The sequence below is a fragment of the Oryctolagus cuniculus genome, assembly GCF_964237555.1.
Source record: "Oryctolagus cuniculus chromosome 16 unlocalized genomic scaffold, mOryCun1.1 SUPER_16_unloc_1, whole genome shotgun sequence".
Lineage (NCBI taxonomy): Eukaryota > Metazoa > Chordata > Mammalia > Lagomorpha > Leporidae > Oryctolagus > Oryctolagus cuniculus.
The window spans coordinates 3,598,329-3,610,741 of NW_027208201.1; the positions used below are offsets into that span (position 1 = coordinate 3,598,329).

The 12,413-nt window shown below is 50.4% G+C and overlaps 1 protein-coding gene across 4 annotated transcripts in view; it reads right to left on the reverse strand.

Annotated features, from left to right (window-relative positions):
- The window catches only part of INSR (insulin receptor), a 139,448-nt gene that overhangs the window by 39,010 nt on the left and 88,025 nt on the right, over positions 1-12,413 (reverse strand). For all 4 annotated transcript variants that reach the window (XM_017337975.3, XM_017337974.3, XM_017337973.3 and 1 more), the window contains exons 7-9: positions 12,062-12,188; positions 10,046-10,296; positions 8,151-8,318 (exon numbers count right to left, since the gene is read on the reverse strand). In XM_017337975.3, the coding sequence (XP_017193464.2) occupies positions 8,151-8,318; positions 10,046-10,296; positions 12,062-12,188 (546 nt within the window). The remainder of the gene's footprint in view (positions 1-8,150; positions 8,319-10,045; positions 10,297-12,061; positions 12,189-12,413) is intronic.

Sequence of the window (12,413 nt, forward strand, 5' to 3'; positions counted from 1 at the left end):
CTGCTTCTGATCCAGCTCCCTGCTAATGCACCTGGGGAAGCAGTGGTGATGGCCCAAACACCCATATACCCACATGGGAGACCTGGATGGAGTTCCCAGCTCCTGGCTTCAGCCTGGTCCAGCCCCAGCCCTTGCAGCCATTAGGGGAGTGAACCAGCAGATGGATCTCTCTCCCTCTCCTCTCTCTGTCACTCTTTTAAATAAATAAATCTTTATTAAAAAAAAAAAAAAAAGAAGAGTATGTCAATATCTTACAAGCTGTTGAACACCATCATCTGCATACTGGAGATGTTACAACAACAAGGCAACGCTCTTGTCCTCATGGGGCTTACTGACTTCCTATAGTAAACCAGGAATACGTAGGTTGTGCTGAGATAATGGGTAAAAAATCAGACATTTTTATGGTGCTGCTTCACAGAAAGTAATCACTGAGCCATCCTGAGCTAAGCAAAAGAATGAATCAGGCACATATCTTGGTGTAAACTAATTTGGACAGAATAAAAAAGCAGTGTAAAGGCCCTGGGGTAGTACATTTCTTGGCACATCAAGGAAACAATGTAGCCAGGAGGGGGAGGGACAGGGCATTGGGAGAGGAGGTTGGAAGAGGAATAGGCAGCCCCAGTCACAGATGAACGAATAAATCAACCGAGAGGAGAAGAGAATTGCAACTGGGAGTGCAGGGCATCCATTCAGGAATCCACAAGTGGGACTTGCTCGCTGGTTCTCTGCTGGGGCCAGGGAAGGAGTGTGCAGCCCAAGGAGTGCCAGCCAGTGTCTGGGAATGACAAAGGGGTCACAACTGGGCTGGGCTTGCCCCTGGCAGCTCATGCTGGAGGACGAGGATGCAGCTCACACCCCACAAGGTACAGGACCACCCGGCCCCAGTGAACTGCCTGGCCCAAGGCTGAAGTGAGACCCGTGACGAGATGCTGGAGGCAGGAACCTCTCGAGTAAGCCAAGAGAAGGGAAAAGAAAACAAGATAACTTCTGCAGATGGTGGTCATGAAAACTAAAACTGTTTTTTAAGTCCATGGCTGGCCATGACCCCTAGGGTCAAAGCCCAGGTGCAGGGGCGGGGAGGGGTTGTATGGCCTAGTGTTGAAGACACCACGTCCCACATTGGAGTGCCTGGGTTCAAGTCCCAGCTCCGGCTCCTGACGCCAGCTCCCTGCTGATACACGCCCTGGGAGGCAGTAGTGATGGCATAAGTTCTTGGGTTAAGCGGCCACCTGCAACACCGGCATCCCAGGTGGGCACCAGTTCAAGTCCCCGTAGCTCCACTTCTGATCCAGCTCCCTGTGAATACATCTCGGAAAGCAGTGGAAGATGGCCCAAGTGCTTGGGCCCCTGCCACCCATGTGGGAGATGCTGGTTGGAGTTCCTGCTTCCTGGCTTTGGTCTGACCCAGCCCTGGCTGTTGCCAGCATTTGGGGATTAAACCAGTAGATGGGGGATCTTTCCTTCTCTGTCGCTCTGCCTTTCAAATAAAATAAATATTTAAATTAACATATAGATGTTGAGCTCAAGCCCAGAGGCAGCTGCACCCTACACTGTGCAGCTGTGAAAACCAACATCAATCTTACAGGCCACAGCCACAAACATCCGCAGAGATCCACCTCTCCTGCCACCAGCCTCTCAGCCTGGTGCCTGCTGGTATCTGCTGAGCACAGGAAGTTCTCTTCTTCCTTCCTGCACTCTTTATGCTCAGACATGGACAACAAACTCAAAAGAAGTGTGTCAAGGACTTCCCTGCCAAGGGTAAGCAGCCACTCACAAACTCAAGTACAGCTTGAAAAGCCAGCGAGAGGCTCTCAGAAATACTTCTAAAAAAAAATAAAAAGGTGTATTTATTTTTATTTGAAAGACAGAGTAACAGAGAGACTGGGGGTCGGGGGGAGAGGGAGAATATCTTCCACCCACTGATTCACTCCCCAAATGGCCTCAACAGCCAGGACTGGGCCCGACTGAAGCCAGGAGCAAGGATCTCCATCAGGCTTTCTCACATAGATGGCAGGGGCCCAAGCACCTGCTGCCTCCCAGGGTGTGCATTAGCTCAAAGGTAGATAGGAAGTGCAGGGGCCAGGACTCAAACCTAGGCCCTCGGATGTGGGATATGGGCATCCCAAGTGCCAACTTGTGCCAACTCACCCATCTCTAAAATTTATTTTACTTATTTCAGAGAGAGAGAGAGAGAGAGAGAGAGAGAGGAAGGTAGGGAGAGAGGGAAGGAGTCAGATAGAGAATATTTCCCATCCACTGGTTCACTCCCTGACAACAGGCAAGCCTGGGCTGGGCTGAAGCCAAGAGCCAGTGACTCCATCCTGGTCTCCCATATGGGTACAGGGGCCCAAGCACTTCCAGTGCTTGGCATCTTCCAGTGCCTTCCCAGTTACATTAGTAGAGAACTGGATGAAAAGTGAAGCAGCCGGGACTTGAACTGGAGTCCATATGGGATGCCAGCACTGCAGACAGCAGCTTAACCGGCTGTGCCACAAAGCCCCTCTTAGAAGTACTTCCCACGTTTATGAACACACATGGGCAGGTCTGGCTGAGTTAACCGTGAAGAGGGCCAGTAACCTATGATAAAGAGAATAAAACTGTAGGATTTCCACAGTCGGGGAGCTCCCGGCATTTCTCTGGGGGGTGGGGTGGGGTGTATGCTTGGGCACAGGTTCGTTCCTGACTCCCAGTACCTCTTTCCAGCAGCCACAGCACAAAATTGGGAATGCCATGGTTTTTCTGAGACTTTAAAAGTAGAAGCACACGGGGCTGGCACTGTGGCACAGCAGGTTAACACCCTGGCCTGAAGCGCCGGCATCCCATATGGGCAACCAGTTCTAGTCCCAGCTGTTCCACTTCTGATCCAGCTCTCTGCTATGGCCTGGGAAAGCAGTAGAATATGGCCCAAGTCCTTGCACCCATGTGGGAGACCCAGAAGAAGCTCCTGGCTCCTGGCTTCGGATCAGTGCAGCTCCAGCCATTGCAGCCAACTGGGGAGTGGAACCATCGGATGGAAGACCTCTCTCTCTCTCTCTCTCTCTCTCTCCCTCTCTCTGCCTCTCTGCCTCTCCTCTGTGTAAATCTTTAACACACACACACACACACACACACAAAGTAGGAGCACAGAGAGGTCCCTGGAGTCATCAGATCCACAGAGACCGGAAGTAGAGGGGGGTGCCAGGGGAGGTGGCTGGGGTTGTTGAATGGGGACAGAGTTCCGGGTTAGGAAGATGAGAAAGCTCTGCAGGTGGACAGTGAGGATGGTTGCACGACATCCTGAGTGTGCTTTATGCCACTGAACTGTAAACCTAAAAGCAATTTTAAAACGGGGGCTGGTGCTGTGGCGCAGCTGTCCATGGTGATGCCAGCATCCCATACTGGAGTGTTGGGATGGAGTCCTGGCTGTTCTGCTTCCAGTCCAGCTCTCTGCTCATGTGTACCCTGGGAGGCAGAAGATAATGACCCAAGGACCTGGGCCCCTGCCACCCACGTGGAAGACCCATATGGAGCTGCAGGCTCCTGGCTTTGGCCTGACCCAGCCCTGGCCATTGTGGCCATTTCGGGAGTAAACCAGCAGATGGAAAATCTGTCTCTCTTCCTCTCTCTCTCTCTTTCATCACTCCCTTTCAAATAAATAAAATCTTTAAATAAATAAATCATGGTTACAATGATACATTTTGTGCCAATTATATTTTTACAATAATTTTTTTAAAAAAACCACAGTAATGATACTAATATGAAGCACTGCTGATGATAGCTTATTTAGTGTTTATTTAGTGTGTGTGTGTGTGTGTGTGTGTGTGTTTTAAGTCATCAAAATAAGCATCACATGAAAATTAACATTTTCTTGTCTCAACTGTTGAGGAACAGTTTTTTTTTTCATACTATTTGTTGAACTCTTTATCTAGTATAGAGTTAATCTTATGTGTATGTATAAAGTTAATTGAAAACAGATCTTAATAAAAAATAAGAATGGGAATAGGAGAGGGAGGAGGAGGAAGCGTGGGAGTGTGGGTGGGAGGGTGGGTAGGGTGGAAAGAATCACTATGTTCCTAAAGTTGTATTTATGAAATGCATGAATTTTATGTACCTTAAATAAAAGGTTTCTGGGGGAAAAAAATTTAACATTTTCACCATTTTCCAGGACACGGCTTGGTGGCATTAAGCACATTCACAGTTATGCAGCCCTCACCACCAAAACTTCAGTCTCTCATCTTGCAAAACTGAAGCTCTGTCCCCAGGAGGCACTCGCTCCCCAGCCCCCTCCTCCAGCCCCTGGCACCACCCCCCATTCTACTTCCTGCCTCTGTGGATCTGACTATTCCAGGGACCTCCTAGGAGTGGAGTCCCACTGGTAAAACTCTGTGATCCTCGCAAATAAAATCATGTTCAATCCTGTCATTTGGTAATTACAGATTTAGACTTTCAGAATAGAAGTTGTTGCTCTTTAAAACAACAAGGCGGGGAGGGGCAGGGTGAGCTCTGGCATTGCTGGTTCCAGCACAGGGCCAGGAGCTGGGAGCCGGGCCAGCGGCTGGGCATGCTTGGGAGTTATATAAAGCAGGAGAGGAGATAAATCACGTTTGCAAGCCAGGGCTCGGGCGGGGATGATGTCACAGCACACATATAGCACATGATCTTAGAGCCCTGACAGCGCCCAGAGATTATCTGTCCTCCAGCCGCTTCTCCCGAAAAGGAGGTAGACAGTGACTCGCTGCCTGGAGACCTGGCCCAGATTGGGCAGCCGGCCGGGGCTGAGCCACAAGCAGCCCTGGGGCTCCCGGCCCTGGCCACATGGCACCAGTGGCCCTCGGCACTGTCCGCTGAGGTCACGGGCAGAGGCTTCAACTAACTGAAAAATCTCTCCAGAGAACGGAGTAGAGCAGCAAGCCAATTAGAGAGAGAGGAATACTGGTGACTTGCACTTCCCTGGTGGGGTTCGTGTTTAGAAAACCTGGCGTTAGCTACAAGGGTCCTTTAAACCATTCATGGAAAATAGAATTAAAAGGCAAAATTCCGGGAGCACAGAACATTCTGCAATCCATGCATGTTTAAAAAATTCAGGTGTTACGAGGAAAAAAACTATGCAAGGATTTCAAAAACTGTTGGCATCAAACAAAACTTATCTTTTTAACTCCTTTACTCCATGAACCTTTTGTAGTATCTTCCCCACCTTAAAGAATACAAAAAGGGGGCTGGGATTGTGGCACAGCTAAAGAAGCAGCCAACTGTGACACCAGCAAGGCCCGGCTGCTCCACTTCTAATCCAGCTCCCTGCTCATGTGCCTCGGAAGGCAGTGGACGAAGGACCAAGCACTTGGGCCCCTCGCTCACGTGGGAGACCAGGATGGAGTTCCAGGCTCCTGGCTTCAGCCTGGCCCAGCCCTGGCCATTGTGGGCATGTGGGGAGAGAATCAGCAGATAGAAGATCTCTCTTTCTCTCTCCTTCTCTCTTTCACTCTGCCTTTCAAATAAATAAAATAAATCTTTACAAAAAAAATACAAGCCGACACTGCAGCTCAATAGGCTAATCCTCTGCCTGCGGCGCTGGCACACCAGGTTCTAGTCCCGGTCGGGGCACCGGATTCTGTCCCAGTTGCCCCTCTTCCAGGCCAGCTCTCTGCTGTGGCCAGGGAGTTCAGTGGAGGATGGCCCAAGTGCTTGGGCCCTGCACCTGCATGGGAGACCAGGAGAAGCACCTGGCTCCTGGCTTCGGATCAGCGCGGTGCGCCAGCCGCAGCGCGCCAGCCACAGTGGCCATTGGAGGGTGAACCAACGGCAAAGGAAGACCTTTCTCTCTGTCTCTCTCTCTCACTGTCCACTCTGCCTGTCAAAAAAAAAAAAAAATACAAACAACTAAAGGAAAAAGGAGATTTCTGCTTGTCTGGTTTGCTGGGAGTTTCTAGACCCCAGTTTCAGCTATTTGGAAATACACAAAAAATCTCTTTAGTATCCTCACCCTGCCAGGCAAGTGAACCCCAGAATGTATCCCTCCCATCTGTAACCTTGTACCCACCTTCCCAGCCTCTGGTAACCACCATTGTGAGAATCTGGGACATTCCTATCACAAAGAAATGACCTCCCCTCCCCCGTGAGAGGTGACAGATATGCTAATTGTAGCCACCCAAGCTGATCAGGGACACACCGCATACATGTAGTGAAACCCTACATTGTGCCCCATAACTACACACAATTATTCTGTGTCTATAAAGAATAATGGCAGTTTTTAAATAACTTTAAACTCAGATGTACAAACTAGTTTAAGGCTTCTAACTCGTATTTTTCCTTTTTTTTTTTTTTCCTAGATGGATGGAAGCTCATTATGTAAACAGGATTGAAGACTCAAAACTTAAGCTGCTGAGGTGGGTGCTTGGCACAGCAGTGACGCTGCCACCTGGGACACCTGCCTCCCGCATCTAAGCGGTTGGCTTGGAATGGGTTGGAATCCTGTCTCTGCTCCTGACCCAGCTGCCCGCTAATGTGCACCCTGGAAGACAGCATGTGAAGCTCATGGACTTGAGCACCTGTCACCCATGTGGGAGACCCAGACTGAGTTCCTGGCTCCTGGCTTCAACTGCCCCAGCCCCGAGTGTTACAGCACTTGGGGAGTGAACCAGTGAATGGAAGATCCATCTCCATCTCTGTCTCTCCCCTCTCCACCTCTCAAATAAAAAAAAAATAATTTTAATTGTCATTGGTATAAGCCTTTAATTGAAAGCAGTGGAAGACGGCCCAAGGACCTGGGTCCCTGGATCCTGGCTTCAGTCTGGCCCAGCTCTGGCTGTCATGGGCACCTGAGGAACGAAGCAGTGGATGGGAAATCTGTGGTGTGTTTGTGTGTTCCCCTTGCTCTGTATAGCTCTGCCTTAATAACAAATAAATCTTTTTAAAAAAAAAAAAAAAGAGAGAGAGCAAGCATGGGAGCAGGGAGAGACAACTGCTTCTTGCTGTCTCAGACTTAAAACCGTAGGGTTCGGGCAGAGTCAAAAACCTTCTCTCAACACGCTCAGGGGTGGGGCCAGACCTGCACCAGAATCGTGTGTGGGTCTTACAGCATTGAGAGGGAGGAGCGCAGTACGAAAAACAGGATGGGGGAGAGAATTCCAGAAGGGAATGGCATCAAGCCTGAGAGATAGTACGTGTTGTCTAAGAAGAGGGCTATAGTTCAGTAACAGCGTGGCTAGGGGACTCCAGTGGCTACGTCACCACCAGGTGACAATCTCACCAGACGACTTGTGTACACCTGTGGCCAGTCCTTGACCAAACCATCGACATGCTGCCCTGACTCCATCTGCTTCTGACACAAGTCTCCAGGGTACATTACTGTGAAAGGACGTGTGGAAATCGTGTGTATGGAGTGGGCGCTTAGCCCAGCAGGGAAGACACGCCCCTGGGTCTGAGTCCTGGCTCCCACTCCTGACTCCAGCTCCCTGCAAATGCAGACCCTGGGAGGCAGCAGTGAGGGCTCAAGTCGCTGGGTTCCTGCCACCCACATGGGAGACCTGGATGGAGTTCCCCACTCCTGGTTTTATTCTGGCCCAATTCCAGCTATTGTGGGCATTTAGGGAGTGAACCAGCAGATGGAAGATCTCTCTCAGTTAGAAAGAGGGAGAGCTTCCATCCATTGGTTTATTGTTCAAATGACCACAACAGCCAGGGCTGGGTCAGACTGAAGCCAGGGGCCTGGAACTCCATCCAAGTCTCCCACATGGGAGGCAGAGACTCAAAGTGGTGCTTATCTGGGATGCTGGCACTGCAGGCAGTGGCTTAACACACTGCACCACAATGCCAGTCCTAATAAACCCACTGCACCACAATTCCAGGCCCAATAAACCCACTTTATTTTTATTTACTTTTGACAGGCAGAGTTAGACAGTGAGAGAGACAGAGACAAAGAGAAAGGTCTTCCTTTTCCTTGGTTCACCCCCCAAATGGCCACTACGGCCAGCACGCTGCGCTGCTCTGAAGCCAGGAGCCAGGTGCCTCCTCCTGGTCTCCCATGCATGAACCCACGTTAATGTGTGTGTTTTCATACAGGACAGAGCGGAGCGTGTGCACGTGCACGTGTGCACTCACCGGGAAACAGGAAGAAAGACTGTTCCCTGAAAGTGGAGCAAAGTGAGGCCTGCCCCCGCCGGCACTGCACTCACCTTTGAGGCAATAATCCAACTCGTAGAGCTCTCTGTCCTCCTCCTGTCTCTCCCAGAAAACCAGGTAGTGTGTGATGTTGCCATTGGGGTCCGAGGGAGGTTTCCACTTCAAAAGAATCTGGGAGGAGGAGTTAGAAACCGAAATCGGATCCAGGGGGACAGAAGGATCTGCAAAGGAGAAAAGAAAGGGGTGCGCTATGAGGAAGGTGCAGGGTGCAGGGTACAAGGTGTGGGGTGAAGGGGGGAGGGGAGGGGCACACAAGGTGGAGAAATACGAGCAGGGGAGGCATTTAGCCTGGCAGTTAAGATGCTCGTTGGAGTACCAGCTCCAGCTCCTGACTCCAGCTTCCTGCTGGTACACACCCTGGGAGGCAGCAGGTGATGACTCAAGTCCTTGGGCCCCTGCCATCCATGTGGGACACCCAGATGGAGTTTCTGGTTCCTGACTTCAACCTGACCCAGCCCCGGGCCATTGTTTGGAGCCTGACCCAAGAGATGACAGCTCTCTCATCTGACTGTCTGGCACATACTCTCCCTCTCTCTCTCTTAAATTGGAAAAAAAAAATGTTCTAATAGTAAACCTTCCTGGGGCCAGTGCTATGGCAGAGTGGTTAAGTCACTGATGGCAACACAGGCAGCCCACATCAGAGTCAGCTCATGTCCTTGTTGCCCTGGTTCTGATCCAGCTCCCTGCCAATGCACCTGGGAAGGCAGTAGAAGACTGCCCAAGTACTTGGGCCCCTCACCCATGCGGGAGACCCAGAAGGAGTTCCTGCCTCCTTGCTTCTAGTTGTAGCCATTTGGGGGAGTGAGCCAGAGGAAGGAAGATCTCTGTCTCTCTTTCTCCCTCTTCCTCTTCCTGTCACTCTGCGTTTTAAATAAATAAATAAATCTTTGAAATACAGCAGTTATAACAATAAGCTGTCAGAAAAGTCACTTAAAGTTTATGAACAGGAGCCAGCGTTGTAATGCAGCAGGTTAAGCTGCCTCTTGCAACGCCGTCGTCCCATGTGGGAGCCAGTTCAAGTTCCAGCTGCTCCATTTCCAATCTAGCTCCTTGTTAATGCACCCGGAGAAAGCAGCAAAAGATGGCCCAAGTGCTTGGGCCCTTGTCAGCCACGAGGGAGACATAGAAGAAGCTCCTGGCCCCTGGCTTCAGCCTGGTACAGCCCCAGCAGTCATTTGAGGAATGAACCAGTGGGTGGAAGATTTCTCTCTCACTGTCTCTCCTTCTTTCTGTCACTGATTTCCAAATAAAAATAATTTTTTTAAAAAAGTTAAGAACCGTTTATTTTTGGAGCTTCCTAAATAAAATAAATCTTAAAAAAAAAAAAGAAAAGAAAAAAAAATTGACGGGCCAGCGCTGTGGCGTAACAGGTTAACACCCTGGCCTGAAGCGCCAGCATCCCACATGGGCACCGGTTCAAGACCCAGCTGCTCCACTTCCGATCCAACTCTCTGCTGTGGCCTAGGAGGACAGTAGAGGATGGCCCAAGTCCTTGGGCCCCTGCACCCACATGAGAGACCCGGAAGAAGCTCCTGGCTTCTGGTTTTGGAACGGCACAGCTCTGGCCATTGCAGCCAACTGGGGAGTGAACCAGCGGATGGAAGACCTCTCTCTCTATCTCTCTCTCTCTAACTCTTTCAAATAAATAAATAAATCTTAAAAAAAAAAAAAACACTTGACACGGTGGAAAAGGACACTGCAGGTGGGGTGGGGTGGGCATGGCTAGCTATGCTCTTGGGGGTCTGCTGCTCCCAACTCCATTTCTCAGCACTTGGTTCCTTCAGAAGCCATGAACCATGCAAAAGCAAACTGCGCACGACACCACATCAGCCTGTCCAAGGCAAGATGTCCAACTGTGAGCACAGCCATGCCGACAGCAAACACATACTGGTAGCATCCGTCTGGACATAAATGATGTCACTCTTGGCTCCATAGGTCCGGCGCTCATCAGAGAAGGTGACCAATGTCTTCACGAAGATGGCATACTGGGTCCAGGGCTTGAGGCCGCGCATCAGCCACCCGGGGTGGTTCTGAGCCTTGGGGTCATTGGATCTCAGGGGCGGGTCGATGTCTACCACGGTCCAGCTGTTGGAGCCACACGCGTCCTGCCCATCGAACTCCGTCACGTTCTGATAGGGGCTTTAGAGACAGCACAGGGAAAGGCGGTGACCATGGTGCAACTGTTACCCTGAGCATCCTGGAGATGGGGCCTGGGGAGGTGACATCCCACAAGGTTGTGTCTTACCCATACAGAGAAAAACAGGACAGGAAACAACCAGAGGCAAGGGACCTCCAACCCTGACATCTCAATTATAAACTAATGATGATGATGCCGGTGTTGACTTACGATGGTTCAACTAACAATATCCCAGCTTTATGATGGTGTGAAAACAGTATTCATTCAGTGGAAATTATAATTCAGGTTTTGGATTTTGATCTCCCAGGCTGGTGCTATGGGGTAGGAGCCTTTACTGTGATGCTGGGCGGCGGCATTCAGCCCTACAGTCACCCAGGAAACTGACCCTCTGTAGTGTGTCGCTGAGCTAGAATGATCTGTACTGTGCCATGTCACTTAGCTGGAATGTTCTGTAGTGTGCTATGTCGCTCAACTAGGATGTTCTGTAGTGTTCCGTGTCACTAACCTAGAATGTTCTGTAGTATTCTGTGTCACTAACCTAGAATGTTCTGTAGTATGTATCATGTCACTCAGCTAGAATGTTCTGTGGTGTTTCGTGTCACGTAGCTAGAATGTTCTATAGAGTGTTGTGTTGCTAAGCTAGAATGTTCAGGTTAGGTAGGTTCGAACCATTTTGTAACTTCCAATATTCTTCATTTCCATTGGGTTACTAGGACGCATCCTAAGTTGAGAAGCACATGTAACACCAGTAACCAGCTCATGAGTTTCTGTCAAGATTCCATGAGCGGACGTGTGTAAAGTTCTCATGCTGAGAGACGGAGCTATGTGATGCTTAAAATATGATCTGGCCCCTGAACTCACGCAGCTGAGTCTGCCAGATTTTATGTTCACAGCACTCCCAGGGTAGAAACGAAATCCAGTTCTGACGTTTACAAGTGGGCCCTTATGGAAGCAAGTGGGCTGAAGTAGGTTGGGAGGATGGAGCCCCCATGACCAACTTGTGGTGGCTGTGGAAGGACACAGACCACACACGATCCCTGTCTCTCACTGTGTGGCGCTGTGCCCCCTCCTCGGGACTCTGCCAGCAAAAAGGAGGCCAAACCGATCTGGGACTGCGAAGCTCCAGAACCGTAAGCCAAAGGGAACCTCTGTCCTTCATGCAGCTGGGCTGTCTCTGACACTTTATCACAGTGATGAAAGTTGAGGACTACAGCTATTGTGAACGCCGATCCACGCCCACCTCCACTACCTGCTCTGGAGATCTCAGCACAGCCACACACTCAAAGGCACTGCACACCATCTACCTGTAAGCACAGGGCTGCAGTGTGGGAGCACGAGAACGGGGCGGGGACTGAACAGTGGTGACGGCGGACGAACAACCTCAGTTCGGCTGTGCACTGAGCAACAGTTAAACCGAGAAACTGGATGTCTAGTTGTCCGCCACTTTTGTGAAAGTTGGGAAAATATTAAAAATGAATATTTAAAAACATCTTCTCAGCAGACCGAGCTGTTGGCAGCTGAGGATGTTGGGTGAGGCGGCCGTGCGAGGGGAAAATGTACACCGCCCAAGGAACTTGGTTCATCTAGAGCTGCAGGACACTCAGTCTGTGTCCACCTCAGGCTTTTGACACAAGGGGGCGCTACTGCCTACATACGGACACAACACAGATGGGTGAGACCCTGCAGAGAACCCTAGGGTGTTTATACCAGGAGGCAGACGGCTATGATCCATCTTCCCACCAGACCCCTCTTTATCTTTCTACTTACGCCTCTTTGTAAAAAAGCATGAACCCCAAGAGGTCTCGGAAGTCGGGGGGCCAGTAGGGCTCCCATCTCAGCAAGATCTTGTCGAACGTTGTCCGAATGGAAGAAAACTTAAGCAGCTCGTTTTCACCTGGAAAAGTAGAACAAAGGCACACCACAGGCAACGTCAGCATTGAATAGTTGCAGACCAAAACATGTATGACTCCATGTTTCCTGGAGAGGGTGTGAGAACGGATGGAAGCACACTGCTCCCCACCTGCCTCTCAGGTCTCAGCCCCACCTGCCCCTCTGGGTGTGATCACCCAGCGAAAGGCTGCTGCTGGAAAGCAAGGCCCAGTCATGCCACCTGCTCCCC